Source organism: Elgaria multicarinata, chromosome 18 (assembly GCF_023053635.1).
Source record: "Elgaria multicarinata webbii isolate HBS135686 ecotype San Diego chromosome 18, rElgMul1.1.pri, whole genome shotgun sequence".
Lineage (NCBI taxonomy): Eukaryota > Metazoa > Chordata > Lepidosauria > Squamata > Anguidae > Elgaria > Elgaria multicarinata.
Window position 1 is genome coordinate 19,344,556 of NC_086188.1, and position 21,042 is coordinate 19,365,597.

The window sequence follows — 21,042 nt, forward strand, 5'->3', positions numbered from 1 at the left end:
ACGGAACAATACAAATTAGCAATAAAACAGCACGCTCTTTTGTCTGGGTCACCCTTCAAGGAAAGCCTGTGCAAAGACAGGCGTTTTAAGAGGAGGTCTGTCTAATCTCAGCCGGCAAAGTGTTTCAGAGGGTGGGTCCTGCAACGCGAAATGCTCTATTGAAAGGGCTCCTGAGAAGAAACTCAGGCGCGTGGAGCAGCCTCAGCCGTGCTCCCTCAGGTGATCGCAGAGAGCAGGCGGGGACATACAGTGGTGAGGCGCTTCCTAAAGTGACCTGATGCCGAGTTGTTTCGGGCTCTGTAGGTTAACAGCACTTTGAATTTGGCCCAGTAGTTTATTGGCAGCCTGTGCGGTTCTTTCAGCAAGGGTGTAGCTTGCTTGTCGGAAAGAAGCCGCACTTTACGCCTTCTCCAGCTTGACTCCAACTTGGCTGCTGCACGTATTAAAATAGGACCCCCAAATTTATTTATTTATTTATTTATCTCACTTATATACCGCTCCCATAGCCAGGGCTCTCTGGGCGGTTTACAGAAGTTCTAAAATTAAGATAAAAACGAGTATACAAAATTTAAAATTCTAGAACACAGAACATACACACATAAAGCATTAAAAACCGTTAAAAAAAACTAAACGTGTGGGTGATTGAGTTGTGCTGGCGGCACAACTCAATCACCCACACGTTTAGTTTTTTTTAACGGTTTTTAATGCTTTATGTGTGTATGCCTGGGCAAAGAGGAAAGTCTTAACCTGGCGCTGGAAAGATAGCAGCGTTGGCGCCAAGTGAGCCTCGTCAGGGAGATCATTCCATAGTCTGGAGGCCACCACTGAAAAGGCCCTATCCCTCGTTGCCACACTCCGAGCCTCTCTCGGAGTAGGCACCCTGAGGAGGACCTTAGATGTTGAACATAGTGACTGGGTATATTCACGTCGGGAGAGGCGTTCCGTCACGTATTGTGGTCCCAAATGCTCCTGGGAACAGCAGTACGTTGTTCCCAGGGCCATTATACAGGGGGAAAGACGGCTATAATGAAGTGGGGATGTAGTCCTCGAATGAACGTGCATGCCTGGATTAATATGTTAGTCTTTAAGGTGCCAGTAGATTCTTCGTTGTTGTTTTCTAATCTAGAACATCCCCATTTGGACATCCCCAGAGTGCAGGATACGGAATAACGGGCTCAAGTTAAAGGAAGCCAGATTCCAGCTGGACATCAGGAAAAACTTCTCGAGTGTTAGAGCAGTATGACAATGGAATCAGTTACCTAGGGAGGTGGTGGGCTCTCCCACCCTAGAGTCATTCAAGAGGCAGCTAGACAGCCATCTGTCAGGGATGCTTTAAGGTGGATTCCTGCATTGAGCAGGGGGTTGGACTTGATGGCCTTGTAGACCCCTTCCAACTCTGATTCTATGATTCTATGATTTGGATGTGCATTGAAGGGAAAGATCCCTAGCAATGGGAAAGCTCTTTTTCAGACGAACCTGTTGGCTGTTACTGATAGTTCCTCCCAGGAATCCTTGCTCGCCTTTGGAAAAAAAAAACCCTAGAATTCCCTAGAGTATTAAGTTTTGGTGTGTGTGTGTGTGCGTGTTTAAAGTTTCCATTCCAACTTGAACACTGTGAATTTTGCCTTTAGGTGGAAGACCTTGTTGACTGTAAAGAATCTAGGACAGGTTATTGGCTTTTCCACACTGCCAGGTGGATTAGAAAGGAAGATGTTTCTAAGCTTGAATACTTTGCAGATTAGGGGCCTCATTTCACCTTGGTGTGGCTTTAGGTGTGCATGTACGAGAGAGGGGTTATCACCTCTGCAGAACGCTCCCCGCTCAGGTGCTGAGCCTGGATCCCTCCTGCCCTTCCTCACTGTGCAACACCTCCATGGTAACTGTTCTCAACAACACAGCGGCCTAATGCTAGGGTTAATTGCACCTAATTTCAGACTGTGGCAACTTAATCGCTTCATTAAGGAGGGAAGGGCCTTGAGCAATCTGTATCTCTTGGGATCTCTGCTTGTCAAGCTTTGGGATCTCTGTTCGTCACACTTTGGTGTGCAGCCTTCTTAAAAATAGCCGGCACCCATCCAAGCATTTGATCTATTTTGTATTTGCCTGTTTGCATATATATATATCAGCTGTAATCTCTTGTTTCTTCCAAGTAGCTTAAAGTTCCTCCCTCACAACTACCCTGTAAGGTAGTTTGGGGGAAGGGGGAGAGAGACCCAGGGTCACTTAGTGAGCTTCATGGCTGGCTGTGAGTTTAATTTGGGCTGCCTCATGCAAAGAACTAACCACTGTGCCACGCTGTGTTTGAATTTACAATTGGTTCCTTCCTGCTGCAGCATAAGTATTCAATGTTTTAGGTGTGTGTGTGTGTGTGTTAACAGTTTTCATTTAGACAGCATTGAAGGAAGAAGTGCACAACAATTAAACGAATTACAGGAACAAAGTGTAATAATGTTCCGAATGAATGTACATCAGAGATTGCAATCGTGATGTGGTTCTGCAAATAGGAAATTATTAGGGATGTGCTCCGCTTCTCCTCGAACTGGAGAAGCAGGAGCGGAGCGGGGGGCTTCGCCTACCCTTAAGGCGGAGGCGAAGAGGATTGGGGGGCTGGCGCAGCGTTGCGAAGAGGATCGAGGTGAAGGCCGATCCTTCGCCTTGATCCGGAGCTCCGCAAGAAAGGTAAGTGGGGTTTACCGGGCCCTGCCGCTGTCGCCCATGCGACAGTGGCAGGGCCCGGTAAGCCCCCCCTCCCTCCTCTCCCTTACCTGCATCCGTCCGCGGTCCCTCGGCTTCTTCAATTGAGCCCGCGGCTCAACCAGGAAGTCCTGGTTGAGACACGGGCTCAATTGAAGAAGCCGAGGGACCGCGGACGGACACAGGTAAGGCCCCCCTCCCCCTTGGTCCCTTACCGGGCTCTGCCGCCGTCGCCGCAAGGGCGGCGACAGCGGCAGGACCCGGTAAACCCCCCCTCCTCTCCCTGGTGCCACTCCCCTCCACTGCGGAGCTCCGATTCGGAGCTGGAGCTCCGCGGCGAAGAGGAGCAGACTATGGGCGGAGCGGAGCGGGCCGATCCGAAATTTTCGGATCGGCCCGCGTGGCGGATCGGGGCGTCCATGCACACCCCTAGAAATTATATAGTAAGAAGGTGAAACCAGAAAGTTTCATCTTACTGAAGAGGCTGCGGAGTCTGAATAGCCTTATTTATATGAGAAAGAGACAATGGGGATGTTTTGTATAGAAGGAAATAGGCTTAAGCAATTTTTTTGGATTTAAGTGCATTTGTTAGATCAGTTAGTTTTTCCACCCTATCATGTGATATTCTGTCTCTGCTGATCCCATTGCACTGCATTGAGATTGAGGTCGTTAAGGACTGGTTCACACATGCATGTTTGTTAGTTGATGACCTGGTTCTTATGGAATGACAACCGATTGGTTAAATAAACCATGGTTTGTTGTGCACAAGAGAAAGTCCTTTCCACTTTTACTCCATAACCCATGATTGGCTCCATGACATCCGAACCCAGATTGCTGGGTTGTCTAGAGGCTAAACAACCCAGCAGTTAACTCATGGTTTGTTGTTGAGTAAACTGGTGGGTTGTTTAACCTCCAAACAACCCAGTGGTGCAGGTTCAGATGTCGTGCTCCACAACCTGCGAACAAGCTAATCGTGGGTTGTGGAGTAAAAGTGGAAATGTGTTGGGTTTTTTGCGTGGACTCGCTCCACGAATTTGGCTGCTGCTCATTGCAAAGAGAAATGAAACGATATTCAGGCATGTGTGAACTAGCCCTAACAGCACACTTCTGCCTGTTTACTTGGAAGTAAGTTTTGCCGTGTTCGTTTGGGCATACTCCCAGAAAAGCATAGGTAGGATTGAAGCAAAGGTATGAGAATCGAACCCAATAAAGGTTCCTAACTTCTATCATCATATTTCTTTTTTCTTAGTTCCGTGAGAACATTCAAGATATCCTCCCAGGGCTCCCTGCCCAGGACGACTACTACATCTTGAAATGGCTCCGAGGTGAGTGGAAAGGTTGGGGATTCTTTGTGCTGTATGAGGATGGCCTGGCTGGTAGCCACTCTTAGGTGGTTGCCTAGGGCAACACAGTTTGGGCCTGCATGTAAGGTTTTGCTGTGGCCCATGATAGCTAGGGTCTCTCATCTTCCCTTGTTGGGTTTACATGTTTTACCATCTGAGGAAGGGATCAGATGGCAATGTAACTGGAGTAAACATGTTGTTCTGGCCTACTTTGGACAGCGTCCAGAGGGCGTTTCTTTTGGACCAGGATAGAAGCATACAGCCCAGCATCCCTATATGAGCAAAAATGGGAAGGGAACTAGGGCTGTGCTCCGCTTCTCTTCGGTTTGGAGAAGCAAGAGTGAAACGGCCTGATTCGCCTCTGGAAAAGGTAGAGGTGAAGAGAGTTGGGGGGGCTGTGGATTGAGGCGAAGAGGATCGCCTCAATCCGGAACTCCGGACGCAGATAAGTGAGGGGGGGACTCATCTGGCGCCGCCACAGTCCCTGCGGCCACAGCAATGGAGCCAGGTAAGGGGGCAGGGAGGAGGGAGGCTTACCTGCGTCCGTCGTGGGCTTTATTTGAGGCCCTGATTGAAGCCGGAAGTGAAGGCTGAGGCCTCTTCCGACTTCAAGCTGGGGCCTCAACTGAAGCCCACAACGGACACAGGTAAGGGGGTGAGGGAGTTGACCTACCTGGCGCCGCTGGCGTCGCCATCCATACAGCGACGGCGGTGGCGGAGCCAGGTAAGGGGGCAGGGAGGAGGGAGGCTTACCTGCATCCGTCGCGGGCTTCAATTGAGGCCCCGGTTGAAGCTGGAAGTGAAGGCCGAGGCCTTTTCCGGCTTCAAGCTGGGGCCTCAATCGAAGTCTGCGACGATGGATGCAGGTAAGGGGTGGGGGTGGGGGGTGGGGGGGTGGCTTACCTGGTGCCGGCGCCACCGTTCATGTGGCGCTGGCGGCGAAGCCGGATCTCGCTCCGCGGAGTGGAGCAGGGGATGGACGGAGCGGCGCGAAGCGGATCAGGGGGGCCGTGCACAACCCTAAAGGGAATTTCACAAAGACAGGATAATAAATTGAAGCAGACAATGCATAAGCAAATTCTATTGTCTATGGCCCCTTGTTAGGCACATTTACTTAGAATCAATTTCTTTTTCAGTAGGGCTCTTGTCTTTACCAGCTGCATGCCAGACAGGAATTCGATGGATGTAGCTTTTCTTAACGTAATGATGCTGTGATGGGTTAGAGGGAAGCAACACGTCTTAAATTTCTGACTCCCCTCCCCCCCATGGCCCCTAGACCTTTTATGGAACAAACACTCAAATAAAAATAAATTCTGTAAAAGGGAGGTCTGTGAGTCAACCAAAACAGTAAATTTGATAGATCATCACTCATATTCACATAGCTCAAGAAAAAGTGTCCGTGTACAAGTGTTGCCTGTATGCCAGCGCGCTTTTCTACACAGCATCTTACTACCGAAAGCAATTCTTCCTTACATCACTAAATTTTGGGGTCTTCCAATCAGGCTCTCTTTCTCTTTTTAGCATAGCTTCTGTGTTAGGCAGGACGTTCTGAGGTTGTGTAGATTTTAATATGTATAACATAGGTCTGCACAAGGGGTGTGCCAGGTGTGTCCAGGCACACCGTAATGTCTCAAGCAATAACCGCCAAATTAAGGGGGGCATTGAGTAGGGATCCAGGGGTTCTCTGGCCGTTCCGTTGCTGCTGCTGCCCCTGACAGCGCACCATTGCTCCTGGCAGCAGCAGTGAAAAGGAATCGCACTGCTAGGTGCCTCTCTGCCGGGAGCCACACTTCAAGGAGGCCAGGAGGAGGGACCCCAAAGGCTGATATCGCCTTGTAAGCCCCTCCTCTGGCCAGTGTCACTGCAAAGCCCCACCAACGCTGTGGCTTGACGAGCGTCTTCTCATCCCCCACCCCACAACAGCCCTCCCAGGGTCAGGCAAGCCAAACGTGGAGCCAGGGCATCAGCGTCTACAACGTCTGATAATTAAATGAATAAAAATAATGTCCTTGATGATTTGAGTATTCAATAAATCTTCGCCTTTTTTTTAAAAAAAATTCCCTGGGTGCACACCGGAATGAAACATGCGGCGCACGCCTACGTATAACGTGCCAATGAATGACGGCTACTCTGGTTTTCTTTCCTGCAGCAGAGTGAGGGCTCATCTACACCAAGCAGGATATTCCGCTATGAAAGCGGCATATAAAAGGCAGGAGCCACATCAAGCAGCATATAGCGGTATATAGCATGTGTCAGTGGGCCCCAACAGTTGTGAGTGCACTTCAATACCACTGTTAACCAGTAGTGTGGCTCCTGCCTTTTATATACAGCTTTCATAGCGGAATAGCCTGCTTGATGTAGTTGAGCCCTGAGGAACTTCAGGGGTCAAATCGCATGTTTCTGCCTTCCGGTGCAAAGATCGTGCAGCGGTGTGTGAGGGGGCGGCCGGAGTAGTTTGCAGCAGAGAAGGCCCCATGCCCAACTCTTTCCTCGGCGGCCGTCTTTTTCTTGAAATTCTCCCCTCGCCCCGTAGGTTCAGATTTGCATTTGGTCAACGCTGGTCTGGACCCCTGATATATGCAAAATGAACTGGGGAGGGAGAGCTAAAGTAAAAAAGCGACCGGCTGGGGAAGGCTTAAAGCACTCCCACGAACCCCACCCCTCACCTATTGCAAAGTGCCTTCTTCAACCTTCCCCCTGCAGCCACGGGGAGTCTTATTCAGCTGCTCCTCTGGCCCGTGGGGAACTTTGCCAGGCCCTCTCAAGCTAGAACGTTTCCCCGCCCCCCTCCGCAAATGGAAAGGCCTCTGCAGCAGCTACCAGATTTTATTTGTTTCATTTATATCCCACCTTTTTTTCCTCCAAGGAACCCAAGGCGTCGTCGTACCTAATTTTCCTCCTTTCCCATGTTATCCTCACAACCACAGCCCTGTGAGGTGGGTTGGGCTGAGTGTGTGTGACTGGCCCAAAATCACCCAGTCGGTTTCCTTGGCTGAGTGGGGACTAGAACCTGGATCTCCCGACTCCCAGCCTGACACTTTAGCCACTACACCACATTTTGTGGCTCTCCTCCAGGAAAGGTGCACAATCAGCCCTGCACAGAGCTCTTTAACGGTGCCTCCTCTTGAGCAAAGACCTGCATGGTGGCAGTCTCAGGATCACGGCCAAGTGCTGGAGATTGATATAGAGCGAGTAGCTGGATATTGCTGAAATCACGAGGAGGAGGAGGAGATGGGTTTACCTTCCCTAACTGGGATGGACTGAGAGCTGTTTTTTTTATCACTTGCACTTTTATCAATTGCACTTTCTCCTCTTCATCTGTTAAAAGTCCAAAAACTGCAGCACGGCCTGCCGGTGACTCCAGTGCCAGGCACTTTAAAGACAACGGGTCCATATAGATACAGATCTATTGCAAAATTCCAAGGCTGAGCTAAGGTTGCTGAATGCTCGATTGATTCAATTCACAGAAATTGTGTTGATGTAAAAGACGTGCAGAAATAGCCAAGGCTGTGTCAACTCAATGCATTTTAAAATAAATAAAGTGCAAAGGGACAACACGATAACCCATAGTTCAACAACAACAACTCACAGAGGGTGGCTTAGAGCAGTGGTTCCCAAACTTTTTCAGGTCACCGCCCCCTTGGTTCCACAAACTCATGCCCAGTGCCCCCTACCCTACACTGTAAAAATCATTATTCAGAATAGCGGTTTTCAATGACCCACTAAGGAAGATAATAACAATAACATTCAAAACATTAACAATTAATTGAATATTTATTCAAAATGTGAAGCCCCCGCCACAGGCTTGCCGAGGGAGGGAGGAAAAAGAGAGCAAACGCCTCTGTTTTGCAGCCAGCGTGACGGGGCACACCAAGCAGACTATGAAATACAAGACTCTAAAAAAATTAAAAATCTAGTGAGAACTTCATAGCTCAATGAAATTGAACTTGTCTCTCTCCAGTCCTAGTTTTAAGATTCTAAACCCCACACCGGTTGCAGAGAAAACATATACAGGAAGCACTGCATGTACTGTATAAATGCTCAGTAACGTTATGCGCATTTCAGTACTCTTTATTTTGCTATTTATTTATCCCCTTTCTGCCACCGCAATGGCTCACCTCCTTGCAAGACAGAATGCAAAAAGAGAATGGCCACTAAGCCATGGTGGTCAAGCATTTTGAGCTTAATGTTATGGCTTAGCGTGTCGTGTGAACCATTCCTAACCATGGTGGCTACATAACCACGGTTTAAACGCGCTCACTGACCGTTTGCTGCAAAAGGATTAGCAGCCTAACCATGGCTTAGTGTGTTGTCTGAACAGGCCCATTGTGTTCATGTGCTCATGAAGACCATTTTTAATAAACCCAACAGTCTGGTTTGTACCCAACAGTACAGTTCTGGTCACCACAACTAAAAAAGGATATTATAGAGCTGAAAAAAAGTGCAGAAAAGTGCAACTAAAATGATCCAGGGGCTGGAGCATCTCCCCTAGGAGGGAAGGTTACAACAGCTGGGATTGTTTAGCTTGGAAAGGAGGAGGCTAAGGGGAGACATGATAGAGGTGTACAGAATTATGCCTGGTGTAGAGGATGTGGATAGGGAGACATTTTTCTCCCTCTCTCATCCGATGAAGCTGATTGGTGGGAGATCCAGGACAAAGAAAAGTACTTCTCCACACCGCATAGTTAAATTATGGAACTCACTACCACAAGATGTAGTGATGGCCACCAATTTGGATGGCTTTAAAAAGAGTTTGGATAAATTCCTGGAGGCAAAGGCTATCCATGGCTACTAGCCCTGATGGTTGTGTGGTATCTCCAATATTCGAGGCAGTAAGCCTATGTGCACCAGTTGCTGGGGAACATGGGTGGGAGGGTGCTGTTGCACCATGTCCTGCTTGTTCATCCCTGGTCGACAGCTGGTTGGCCACTGTGCGGACTAGATAGACCCTTGGTCTGCTCCATCATCAGGAAATTTCTTAGGGTCTTTGGCTCTCCCTTGCAGACCCCGCTGGTTTCTCCATTATAGGTCAGTGAAGTGATTCTTTCCTCTGACCTGGATGGAGGGGAAGAAGTCTGCAACTGCAGAAATCACTGACTGCAGGAGGACGTAAACCTGACTTTCTGCACACGCGCTCCATCCCCTTGATCCAGTTGTATCCAAGGGCCGGGCCAGGCCAGGTTGCAAAGTGTGCCGCCCTCATTCAGGGTCTCTCCTTCAGGTTCTACAGACTCACGTCAGGACCAGCTCTGCAAGTTGAGACTCTGCCCTGGAATTTCTCTGCCTGAAAGATAAGGCACAAGTGAGAGGGCTTTTTCAGCTATTAGAAAAAGATCACAGGTCATGGAGGGGAGAGAGGACTGAAATTATCTGGATGTTATCACAGCCTTATCTGCTTTCCCCCCGCCCCCTTGCCCTGCAACAGACAAAGGTTGCTACAGCCTTGGCAGCCTGTGAATGCCTGAAATCTGGAGGCTAAGCAGGTTGAACTGACTGCTAAAGGCCCTGTTCAGAAGACACCTTAAACCACGGCTTTCACCATGGTGAATACGGCTTTTTGTCTTATTCACTGTAGTTAAAGCCATGGTTTAAGGTGTCTTCTGAACAGGGCCAAAGTGCTCCCCAGAGAGGTTCGCTTGGCGCCTACAGCTGAAGACCTTTTTATTTTCTCAGTATTTTAACACTTAATTTAACTTAAATTTAAACTTTGCTGTTTTAATTCCATATTTTAACCTATATCAATTTTTGCTGTGTGGTTTTAATCCTGGTTGTGCTTTTTATATTGTATTTTGTATTTGTGGTTTTAATTTGTTGGTTGCTTTTATGCTCTTCGTGGTTTTAATTTTTGTGAACCGCTCAGAGAGCTTCGGCTATTGGGTGGTATAAAAATGTAATAAATAAATAAATATATAGTAACCAGGTGTTATGGCAATATAAAAAGCCCATGAATGAAACCGTAGTGCAAGCCGTAAAATTCTGACTACTTCTGCAACCACTTTGGAAGGGATGTGCATGCAAAGAAAAATGGAGTTCCTCCTTCCCTAGCAGTAAGATAACTAAATAATTTGATAACCAATTAATGTGATTCTTTGCTGCCCTCTTAAAAATGGGTTCAAAATTTGGCTACCTTGCTTGATGGACAGAAGGGCTGGCTTTGCAGATTTATACACGTCTGGAAATGGGTACAAAGATGTTGCTTACCAAAAATTGCTGCATCTAGGCACTGTACCTTTTTAAACAGGTTAATTGTTAGGGTTGGTCTCTAACATCTGTGATCTTGTTGCAGCCAGGTGTTTCGATTTGCAGAAATCCGAAGCCATGCTCCGGAAGGTAAGAGATTTATTTCTCTGTTTCTGTCCCACGTATATATATACACATATATTTAAAGTTATTCATGTAAACTATAAATTATGTACAAATTGCCTGTTATATCACAATGGTCCCTATAGATCGTATAATGCATTGGATTGTGAAAGGATTTCAGCAGGCCATTCATTATACACCGTGAATAATGTAACGAAAGCCAGCCAGTTTTCTACGAACTGAGAATAGCGCATAAGATTCTCCTTGGCTTGTATGGATTATGTAGCTTTTATCATGACAGCCATGTTCCAAACCCTTAAAAAGAAAAGATGGCTGAAGAAGGGACGATCTTTGTTTTCCAATATGCAGTTACTGGAAAATTGGCAACTGTTTAATTATTAGTAATTATGTTTACATCAGCCTTATCTATGCACCTTTCTAAATAATTTAGAACTCTCACGGGCTCTTGGAAAGTAATCGATTTTTGGCAACCTGCGATAGCTTGTGTAAACCGCCCAGAGAGCTTCGGCTATGGGGCGGTATATAAATGTAATAAAATCAATCAATCAATCAATCAATCAATCAATTGTGCCCTGCCTTCCCACAAGGTGCCCTCTTCCAGCGTGCGCCTTCAGCCACATGTTCTAGCTCTGGGCTTTTCAGATTGGTGCCCGTGGGACCCACTGGGCCCACAGACACTTCTTTTGGCTCCTGCCAGGCTGTATATCCCTCCTGGGAGTCTGTCGTGCCGTAAAGTGAAGTTTTGCCCCCCAACACCAACATTATTTGGGTTCGAAAGAGTGTTTTTTGTGTTTTAGAGCTCAGATCTGACCTCTGCCTTGTACTTGGGCACCAAGTGACTTTTCTTTTGGTCTCACCAGCGGTCTTCTGGGAAATGTGTGCTCTGTGACTGACCATGCCCACTGTGGCGGCCTTTTTTTCTTTTTTTTGAATGACTAAAGCACCCTGTGTCAGGCCCTTTGCGAGGGTGTGTGCAGGGCACTGTCAAAGTTCCAAGTGTGCCCACTGGCCCAAAAAAGTTGGAAGCCTCTGTGGCCTGACCAGTATTTTTATTATTTTATTTTATTTAAGGATTTTTATGCCGCCATTCAGCCAAAAAAGGCTCTCATGGCGGCTTACAAAAGTATTTCTTGACAGTCCCTGCCCACAGGCTTACAATCTAAAGACATGACACAAAAGGAAAGGGGATTGGGAGGGAGGAGGAGGAGGGGGAAAAGGAAAGCAAATTCAGGCACTACAATCTTAGTTGGAAAGTTCAGCAGTTACAGGTGACAGCAGGAGGGAGGGGGCTCTCAGCTGGAGCTGGACCCAGGCCCGATGGAGAGGTGCCTGGCTGCTGCTTCCTCCCTCACTGGTGGCCTCTGCAGAGTCAGTTGGTAGCAGGAGGGAGGGGGCTCTCAGCTGGAGCTGGACCCAGGCACGGTGGAGAGGTGCCTGGCTGCTGCTTCCTCCCTCACTGGTGGCCTCTGCAGAGACAGTTGGTAGCAGGAGGGAGGGGGCTCTCAGCTGGAGCTGGACCCAGGCACGGTGGAGAGGTGCCTGGCTGCTGCTTCCTCCCTCACTGGTGGCCTCTGCAGAGTCAGTTGGTAGCAGGAGGGAGGGGGCTCTCAGCTGGAGCTGGACCCAGGCACGGTGGAGAGGTGCCTGGCTGCTGCTTCCTCCCTCACTGGGGGCCTCTGCAGAGACAGTTGGTAGCAGGAGGGAGGGGGCTCTCAGCTGGAGCTGGACCCAGGCACGGTGGAGAGGTGCCTGGCTGCTGCTTCCTCCCTCACTGGGGGCCTCTGCAGAGTCAGTTGGTAGCAGGAGGGAGGGGGCTCTCAGCTGGAGCTGGACCCAGGCACGGTGGAGAGGTGCCTGGCTGCTGCTTCCTCCCTCACTGGGGGCCTCTGCAGAGACAGTTGGTAGCAGGAGGGAGGGGGCTCTCAGCTGGAGCTGGACCCAGGCACGGTGGAGAGGTGCCTGGCTGCTGCTTCCTCCCTCACTGGTGGCCTCTCCAGAGACAGTTGGTAGCTGTCTAAACACAGTATGTCTAGTCCAGCCTTCCCCGACCTACATTTCTCATCATTGGCAGACAGAATGGCAGCCGTTCTCAACCTGTTGCCCTCCAGATGGGATTATGAGAGTTGTAGTCCAACATACCTGCTCTGGAGAGAAGTCTCAGCATTCTAAGATTTTGCTTTAGCTGCTCTTAATTCCTTTTCCGCTTAATATCATTTTGCAAATGCTGCTTTTGACAGAGGCTGTTGACACAACATGATACCATACCCTCAGTGGTAGAATGTGGATTGTTTTTGAATCGTGGGTTGTTTGTTGAAGAACCATGGGTTAGTGTGCTGTGTGAATGCAGCTAGGGTGGCTTGTTAAAACCATGCTACCATATTTCTTCGATTCTAAAACACCATCGATTAGTAAGACGCACACTAATTTCAGTACCACCAACAGAAAAAAAGCTTTGATTCTAAGAAATAATAAACGCACCCGCGATTCTAAGACGCACCCCGTTTTTAGAGATGTTTATATGGGGAAAAAAGTGCATCTTAGAATCGAAGAAATACGGTATGTGGCTTGTTAACCACCCTAAACAACCCAACAACAAACCATGGGTTCTCAAGGCGGCTTATTCAAGAAAAATAAGCCACACTGTGTGGTTAACATGCCACCCTGGCTGCGTTCAGATAACATGCTAACCCACAGTTCAGCAAACAACCCACGGTTCAAAACAACCTACACTCAAGCACTAGTGTGGTTTAGTCTGTTGTGTGAACAGCCCCACAATGTACTTAATGGTCTACTCTGTTACAAAAACTGACGTTACTTCTCTCACGCTAAAGTTCTTCTTTTTCGGCTTCTTTTCAAACAGCATGTTGAGTTACGGAAAAATATGGATTCTGAGCACATTTTTGAATGGCAGGCCCCAGAGGTGAGTCCTTCATTACTTTGCATCACCCATGTGTCTGATCCCACTCTGGATTTTTCCGCATTGCTGCAACCCAGGGCCAGCTGTCTCCTGTACCTGAACACACCTGCACGTCTTCTCCTCACAGGTTATCGAGAAGTACATGTCTGGGGGACTGTGCGGCTTTGACCTGGATGGCTGCCCCGTCTGGTATGAGATCATTGGACCTCTGGATGCCAAAGGGATCCTCTTTTCGGCTTCCAAACAGGATTTGCTCAAAAAAAAGTTCAAGGACTGTGAGGTGATGCGAGAACTGTGCAACGAGCAGACTCTGAAAGTAAGGCCACTGTAGCTTCGCCCAGAGAGCTTGTATCTGTATCTGTGTTTTGCTCTGTTGTTGTGAAGAATGCCTCAGCAGCCTTTCAACCACACTTTTAAGCCTGCAACGTGGAAACAGCTTAGGAGGCTTCCAGTTGAGGTTTTTAACCATGCCGGCATCCTGTGTCAGTGTTTGCTGGCTAAGAATGGACATTTTTGGCTGGCCTTATGACGTGAGGAGGCCAAGCATGCGAAACCGCAGCTGGGATGCTGGCAGATTTGAATAACGAAGTCACAGAGTAGGGCTTCAGATGCAGGCGGAGTTGGGGTCGCAGTCCAAGGGGTCTCAGTTCACCAGGGAGTCGAAACATGCAGAGGGCTTCAAGGGCCGAAAGCTGGGGGGTGGCATGTTCCCAGCGTCTTCCCTGGGCTGCTCCCAACATTTATACGCCTGCCCAAGATTTGAGATCTGTTGGAGGAGCCCTCCTCTGCGTCCCACCAACGCAAAACATAATGTTATGGTGGGACTTGGGAGAGGGCTTCCTCTGTGATGGCACCCCAGTTGTGGAACGCCCTCCCCTTGGAGGCCCGACTGGCGCCAACGCCGGCTTCGTTTCGGCGCCAAGTTAAAACGTGGCTTTTTATTGAAGGCTCTGAGGGCCAAATCCACCGAAATTGCACGTAGTCGTAATTGTTTCAGTTGTTTTCGTAGCTTTTAAATTTTATACTGTTTTTTAAACTTGATGAGTGGTTGAAGATTTTTTTTGCTGTGTATGTTATTTACGGTTTTATATTTTGAATTGATTTTATCTGTACACAAACGCTTTAAGAAAGAAAGAAACGCTAAAACCATTTGATCTTTTCAATGAGGGCCTCATCATAGCTTCTTTCAAAGCTGTGGAGATCTCACTGGACCTCAAGGAGGCATTGACTACACCGGAAGTCCAGATATCCAGCCCAGCTCTGGCAGATTTCAGAAGCCAGGGTGGACGAGGATCTAAAGGGCGAATAGTAGACCTCAGTCCTCCATGCAGTTTGTCCACATTCTCAGGTTACATAAACGGAAAAATGGAATTATTATTATTATTATTATTATTATTATTATTATTATTATTATTATTAGATTTCGGGGCACACAGAGGGGTGCTCATGCATCCCTGCTTTCAGACTGTAAGCCTGCAGGCAGGGTCAGCCTTTATTTTTAATCTGAGTACAGCAGTAAAATTAAGATGCGTTATAAAAATTACAACGCTCAACAATTATTAACAAAATAAATATAGACCCTCCCTTGGCTACTGTCAGTTAAAGGTCTTTCAACGGCTGCCAAAAGAGATGAAAAGTGGAGAGGCAATTTGCTTTACTGGAACATGACGTAACAGGGTTATTGAGCACAATTCATTCCAAGAAAGGATTCGAACCCAGATCTCTCTAGCCTAAGTCAGACAAACTATCCACCATACTGGCATTACCCAGCCTGAAGGCACTGGGCAGTTTATAAACAGAAGCTACAACTCCCAAGTTGCAGTCAATTTCAAAACTTTACTAATGTGTGAAACATTAGGAAAGAAACTAGCACAGGATTGAAAGCCTCAAGAACAATCCGCCCACTATATTCTCTTTTCCCACCCACACTGCAATCTCCAAAATCAGATGACTTGACAAGAGAAAAGCCTCTTAAAAATCCAGTCTTCAAAATCTCTGGAAGAGCTCTGCCTTCATCCGGGAGGAACAAACACTCCCTAGCCGTGGGCTGACTGACAAGGCGGCACAAAATGTTTATCTGGACGCTCAAACTTTGGACTGCTGCCGTCAGTTTAGGCAGAGTCTGCCTAGGAGTGTCATCAGAGGGGTGGATTTTCACATTTCCCTACTGTTGCGATGGCCTCTTGCTGCTGTCCCACAACGGCAACAATTTATTTACATAGGGAAAGAAAGAGGAAGCAGCAACGACCACGTGGGCGTTTTTATTGTGCTGCTTTTCCTGCACACAGCAGGAGACCGCGGCAAGTTTCGCTTTCTCCTTGAATAGCTTTTTGTGTGTGTGTGGTAAGAAACAAGATGGAACCATGAGTGAGGAAGCACAGACGGCTACAAATGGAAGGTGATTTTATTTATTTATTTTTGCATTTATATCTCGCCTGTCTTCCTCCAAGGAACCCAAGGCGGCGTACATAATCCTCCTCTTCATTTTTATCCTCAAAACAACAACCCTGTGAGGTGGGTTGGGCTGAGAGTTTGTGACTGGCCCAAATTCACCCAGTGGATTTCCATGGCCGAGTAGGCCGCATTCCATTTTGGAGACGCTCTCGGGGGCCGCATGGTGGGTGAGGCCGAAGGCAAAAGGCATTGGGTAGAATTCTTCATTGCTAAGGACCAGGATCTCTTCTCGATCCTCCCAGAGTGCAGGACACAGAATAACGGGCTCAAGTTTAAGGAAGCCAGATTCCAGCTAGACGTCAGGAAAAACTTCCTGACTGTTGGAGCAGTACGACAATGGAACCAGTTACCTAGGGAGGTGGTGGGCTCTCCCACCCTAGAGGCCTTCAAGAGGCAGCTGGACAACCATCTGTCAGGGATGCTTTAGGGTGGATTCCTGCATTGAGCAGGGGGTTGGACTCGATGGCCTTGTAGGCCCCTTCCAACTCTGCTATTCTATGATTCTGTGAAATGTGGTGGTCCGGCTTCCCAACTTGACGTCTTCCAGAGAGATGGGACTGCAACTCCCAGAATCCCTCAGCCAGCCTAGCTATTCTGGGAGTTGTAGTCCCATCTCTCTGGAAGGCGCCAGGTTGGGGAAGCCTGACGTAGGAAATGGCTGCCAATGTTTCTATTTAAAACACGTTCTAAATTTTCTCCTTCTCGTCTCCCTCATCTCCCCCTTTGTTCCTTTATCCAGCTTGGGAAGAAGGTTGAAACCATCATGATGATCTACGATTTTGAAGGGCTGGGCCTGAGGCATCTCTGGAAGCCGGCCGTTGAGGCCTACGGAGAGGTGAGGCCACCGCGGAGGCCGCTGTGTTCCGGGGCGAGAAATCTGGCCCCCCAGTTTGGTTGGTCTGCAGGTTGAGTGGGCTCTCCTGGATCTGTGGACGAACCCCGCTGGGTTCATCGCTTTAAGCTTGGGGCGCCCAACCAACTTGAAAGCTGGAGCTTTGCAAAGAGCAAGGGGGTTCAACCCTCCTGAGAGTGGATGGTACCGCTTAAAAATGCAGGTAGGGCAGGGGTGTGGAACCTTAGGCCCTGGGGCCAAGTGTGGCCCCCCACAAGGGCCCAACCCTTCCCCAACCATCAATAGTTGCGTGGATTTTTAACGTCTCCCCATTCTAAGAGGTGGAAACGCTTCTCCTAAGGTTTGCTACTGGGAGTCAGAGCTTTAAGCTACAACATGGTGGTATATTTTGTAGTGTAGCCTCATCTACCCACCCACCCTCCCCTGAAATGTGGCCCCCGAGAACCTCTCCGAAATGGAATTCTGCCTTCGGGCTAAAAGAGGTTCTGCAACCTGAGGTAAGGGATCATTTTCGGTGTGTTAAACATGAGCAAATAGTGTGGTGTTCTGTTTGCATTCTGCAAATTCGCATGGTCTCAGGAGAGCTGTGGCGAAAAATTCGATTATTCTATTTTTAGTATTTCGTGGGTGGGGGACACAAAAACGCTGGGAAAAGAGGCTGGGAGAGGTGAGAATTTTGGAGAAATTTCTCTTTGGGGAGGGGGACAGGGTTTCTACATACCTTTTTAAGTGTAGGAAGTTTTGAGTGGTCTTCTTTCAATGTAAAATAAAATAAATTGCAGGAGCCCAGGGCTGGATCTACACTATTGCTTTAAAGCGCTTTATAACAGTTTTATAGTGCTTTAAAGCAGTTAAAGCGCTTTATAACTGTTATAAAGCGTTTTAAAGCAGTAGTGTAGATCCAGCCCTACAGTTCTTCCTGAATGCCTAGCGGAGAGGGCAAGGTCACATGGTCTCCAGTAGGCATTCAGGAAGAACTGCCGGGCTCCTCCAAGTGACGGGGGTGTTTTAAAAAATAAACGAACAGAAGGAATATCTATAAACAACCGGCTACACTTTTAATAGGTATGTGGAAACACTGTCCCCAAGCTGTTTAGGTCTTGTTAGAGGTGGGCCAGTCTAAAACCAACCTTTTGTGCGCTGAACTCATGCTGGCAGCTGCATTCTGTATTTTTGCAGGATCATGGAAAGTATTGTGTGTTGCATTTCTAAACCTTATATTGCTGTTCGATGGTAGATGTGGGCTAGACTGACCAAGGACCACCACCCAATGTTCTTTCTTGATTTTGCTTCTCTATGCTTTCAGCTTCTTGGCATGTATGAAGACAACTATCCAGAATCCCTTAAGCGCCTCTTTGTTATTAAAGGTAAACCCTTCCCTGGGCCGGGCACATGGGCATAGAAAATCTGGATCTCCCTACTGTTGGGAGAGGGCCTTCTCGGTGGCTGCTCCAGTGCGTTGGAACTCACTTCCCGGGGAAGCTAGGCTGGCTCCCTCCTTGATGGGCTTTCAGAAGCAGGCTAAAATTGTTTTGTTCCAGCAGGCTTTTGGAGAATAATCTGGCCCTCCATCTATGTTAATGTCTTACAATTTTGTTGTGTATTTTAAACATTTTTTTTTTACATTTTCTTTTTGTAGGTTTTACAATGTATGTTTTAAACTTTGTAAGACCGCCTTGAGGCCCAGTATTGGGCAAAAGGTGGGATACAAATAAAAATAATAATAATAATAATAATAATAATAATAATAATGCCATGCATTCACTCCCCCCCTTTCCCCCCCCCCCCCGCTACAGCTCCCAGGCTATTCCCCGTGGCTTACAACCTGGTGAAACACTTTCTGAGCGAAGACACTCGCAAGAAGTTAGTTGTCTTGGGAGGTGAGTAGCGCCTCGTTTCGGCGGTCCCATCATTTCTTGCTGCAGCCGGGAAGAAAAAGAGGGTTGCACGAAAAAGGAATGTGGCAAGTAACGCCAATTAAAGGCACAATCCTATGCATGTTTAGACAGGGAAAAGCCCTACAATTTCCAGCGTTCCCCAGCCAGCACTTTTTTCTGTCGAATCATTTTATTTATTTATTTATTGCATTTCTATATTGCCCAATAGCTGAAGCTCTCCGGGCGGTTCACAAAAACATGCGTAGGACTGCACCATAAATAAGAATTCCCAACATTCCGTTCGGAAGAGCAGTTCCCCCTATATACCTGTGAGATGGGAATAAGATGTAATATCTGTGGGGCAGAGCTTTCACCTGAGGGACACGCTTTTTCTTCTCGGCGTTGCATGCGCGTGCACACTCCGTGAACAGAATTGGAGCCTAATGAAGCATCTCCTGGAAGAGGAGAGCAGCTGCCTGGCTTTTTATTAGAACTGCAACCCACCAAACGGAGCCGGTGCGAAATTTATTTATTTATTTATTTATTACATTTATATACTGCCCCATAGCCGAAGCTCTCTGGGCGGTTTACAAAAGTTTAAAACAGTGAACATTAAAAAGTATACAACATTTAAAACCATCCAAAATATAAAAACCACAGTATCCATTTAACAACAACAGTTCTGGGGTCCATTAAAAAAAAAAAAAACTTGGCATATGTTGTTAAATGCCTGGGAGAAGAGAAAAGTCTTGATCTGGTGCTGAAAAGATAACAATGTTGGCGCCAGATGAGCCTCGTCGAGGAGATCATTCCACAGTCAGGGGGCCACCACCGAAAAGGCCCTCTCCCTTGTTGCCGTCCTCCGAGCTTCCCTCGGAGTAGGCACTCGGAGGAGGACCTTAGATGCGGAGTGTAGGGTACGGGTAGGTTCATGTTGGGAGAGGCGTTCCATCAGGCATTGTGGTCCCAAGTTGTGTAAGACTTTGTAGGTTAAAACCAGCACCTTGAATTGGGCTTGGAAATGTATAGGCAGCCAATGCAAGTGGACCAGAATCAGTGTTACATGTTTGAACCTTCTGGTTCGAACGACTTGGAATGATAGAATTCTGAGTCCCCGGGATTCCTTCTGGGGAGTGCAGCTCACTGTCATCCTACCCCTCGATTCTCCCCTTCATTTCAGCAGGATAATTGGGCAACTACTGGCCCTCCGGATCTTTTGGCTTGCAACTCCCATCATTCCTAACCAGTGTAGCCCTTGGTGTCAGCTGATGGGAGTTTTAGGCCAAAATGTCCAGGGGTTGCCCATCCCCTAGGCCTAGGGCAGCCTTCCTCAACCTGGGGCGCTCCAGATGTGTTGGACTGCATCTCCCAGAATGCCCCAGCCAGCTGGGGCATTCTGGGAGATGCAGTCCAACACATCTGGAGCGCCCCAGGTTGAGGAAGGCTGTTCTAGAGCAAGGATGCAGAAACATATTCTGGAGCAGGGGCCAAATTCCACACTCTAGTGGTGGCTGGGGCAGGGCAAAACCCCATGCCCCAAAATCCAAAATCCCAGCATATTTTAGCTTAAAGCTCTCACTGCCCGTAAATTAAGGTGAGTCGTTTCAACCTTTTAGAGGCTGGAACACTGCACAAAAGCTGGCTGGGGCATTCTGGGAGTTGTAGTCCAACACATCTGGAGCGCCCCAGGTTGAGGAAGGCTGGCCTAGGGTATGGGTGTCATTGTGTTACGGGCATTGTTAAACAATTGGGAATCTGAAATCCTTTCTTTGGCTTATGATTCTGGCTTGTTGGAGAGAAACAACCCAGAAATCTCGGTTTGGATGTTACGTGAAACGAAGCACGGATGGAGGATCCAGGCAGGAGTAGTTGAATGGTGTGAACCAGTAATTTTTCCCATTCACAGTAAGCCCGAAGTTTCAGCAGTTGTGGTTTACTGTGTGATATCTGAATCGGGCTGTTGGCTCCGTCTTCCTCTCGAATCTCTCCCTGCATCTTGTGCTAGAGGGAAGCTCCCTTATCCTCTTTCCACGTGCTTGTTTAGACTCTGCAGTGGCCGACAAAAGGGCTCTCTTTATTCTGGGCAACATGAATGGATCCATTCAGGAAACCAGCACTCAGTTATTTCTAACTCTAATCCAGAGTTCAGTCCCCAACTGAGACACAAAAATGGTTTCGACCCCTCCCCTGATATTCTAGGGCCCTTCCCTAAATGTTTAGCTTGCTGTTCTTTAAAACCGAGTATTAACCCTTTTACGAAATTGAGGTATAAGGGAAAATATATGCAAGCCATATATTACATTTTTTAAAAAAAATAAATCATTGCTTTAAGTTTTATATGCAACCTTGGGAGGATTTTGTAAAAAATAATAATGAATAGTTCTGACTGGTCAGTACAAAGATTCATAAATACAAATCACAAATTTGTATTTGTGGTTTGTATTTGAGAGCCAGTGTGGTGTAGTTGGGCTGGGAGTCAGGAGATCCTGGGTTCTAGTCCCAACTCGGTCATGGAAACCCACTGGGTGACTTTGGGCCAGTCACACACTCTCAGCCCAACCCATCTCACAGGGTTGTTGT

At 47.7% G+C, this 21,042-nt stretch overlaps 2 protein-coding genes across 2 annotated transcripts in view; one reads left to right on the forward strand and one right to left on the reverse strand.

Moving 5' to 3' along the window:
- Window positions 1–21,042, reverse strand: part of SF3A1 (splicing factor 3a subunit 1) — a 418,137-nt gene that overhangs the window by 102,446 nt on the left and 294,649 nt on the right. The window lies entirely within an intron of this gene.
- The window catches only part of SEC14L2 (SEC14 like lipid binding 2), a 38,444-nt gene that overhangs the window by 6,701 nt on the left and 10,701 nt on the right, over window positions 1–21,042 (forward strand). The window contains exons 2-8 of the mRNA XM_063143730.1: window positions 3,944–4,019; window positions 10,324–10,367; window positions 13,222–13,281; window positions 13,406–13,594; window positions 16,472–16,567; window positions 17,892–17,952; window positions 18,382–18,465. Coding sequence (XP_062999800.1) covers window positions 3,944–4,019; window positions 10,324–10,367; window positions 13,222–13,281; window positions 13,406–13,594; window positions 16,472–16,567; window positions 17,892–17,952; window positions 18,382–18,465 — 610 coding nt within the window. The remainder of the gene's footprint in view (window positions 1–3,943; window positions 4,020–10,323; window positions 10,368–13,221; window positions 13,282–13,405; window positions 13,595–16,471; window positions 16,568–17,891; window positions 17,953–18,381; window positions 18,466–21,042) is intronic.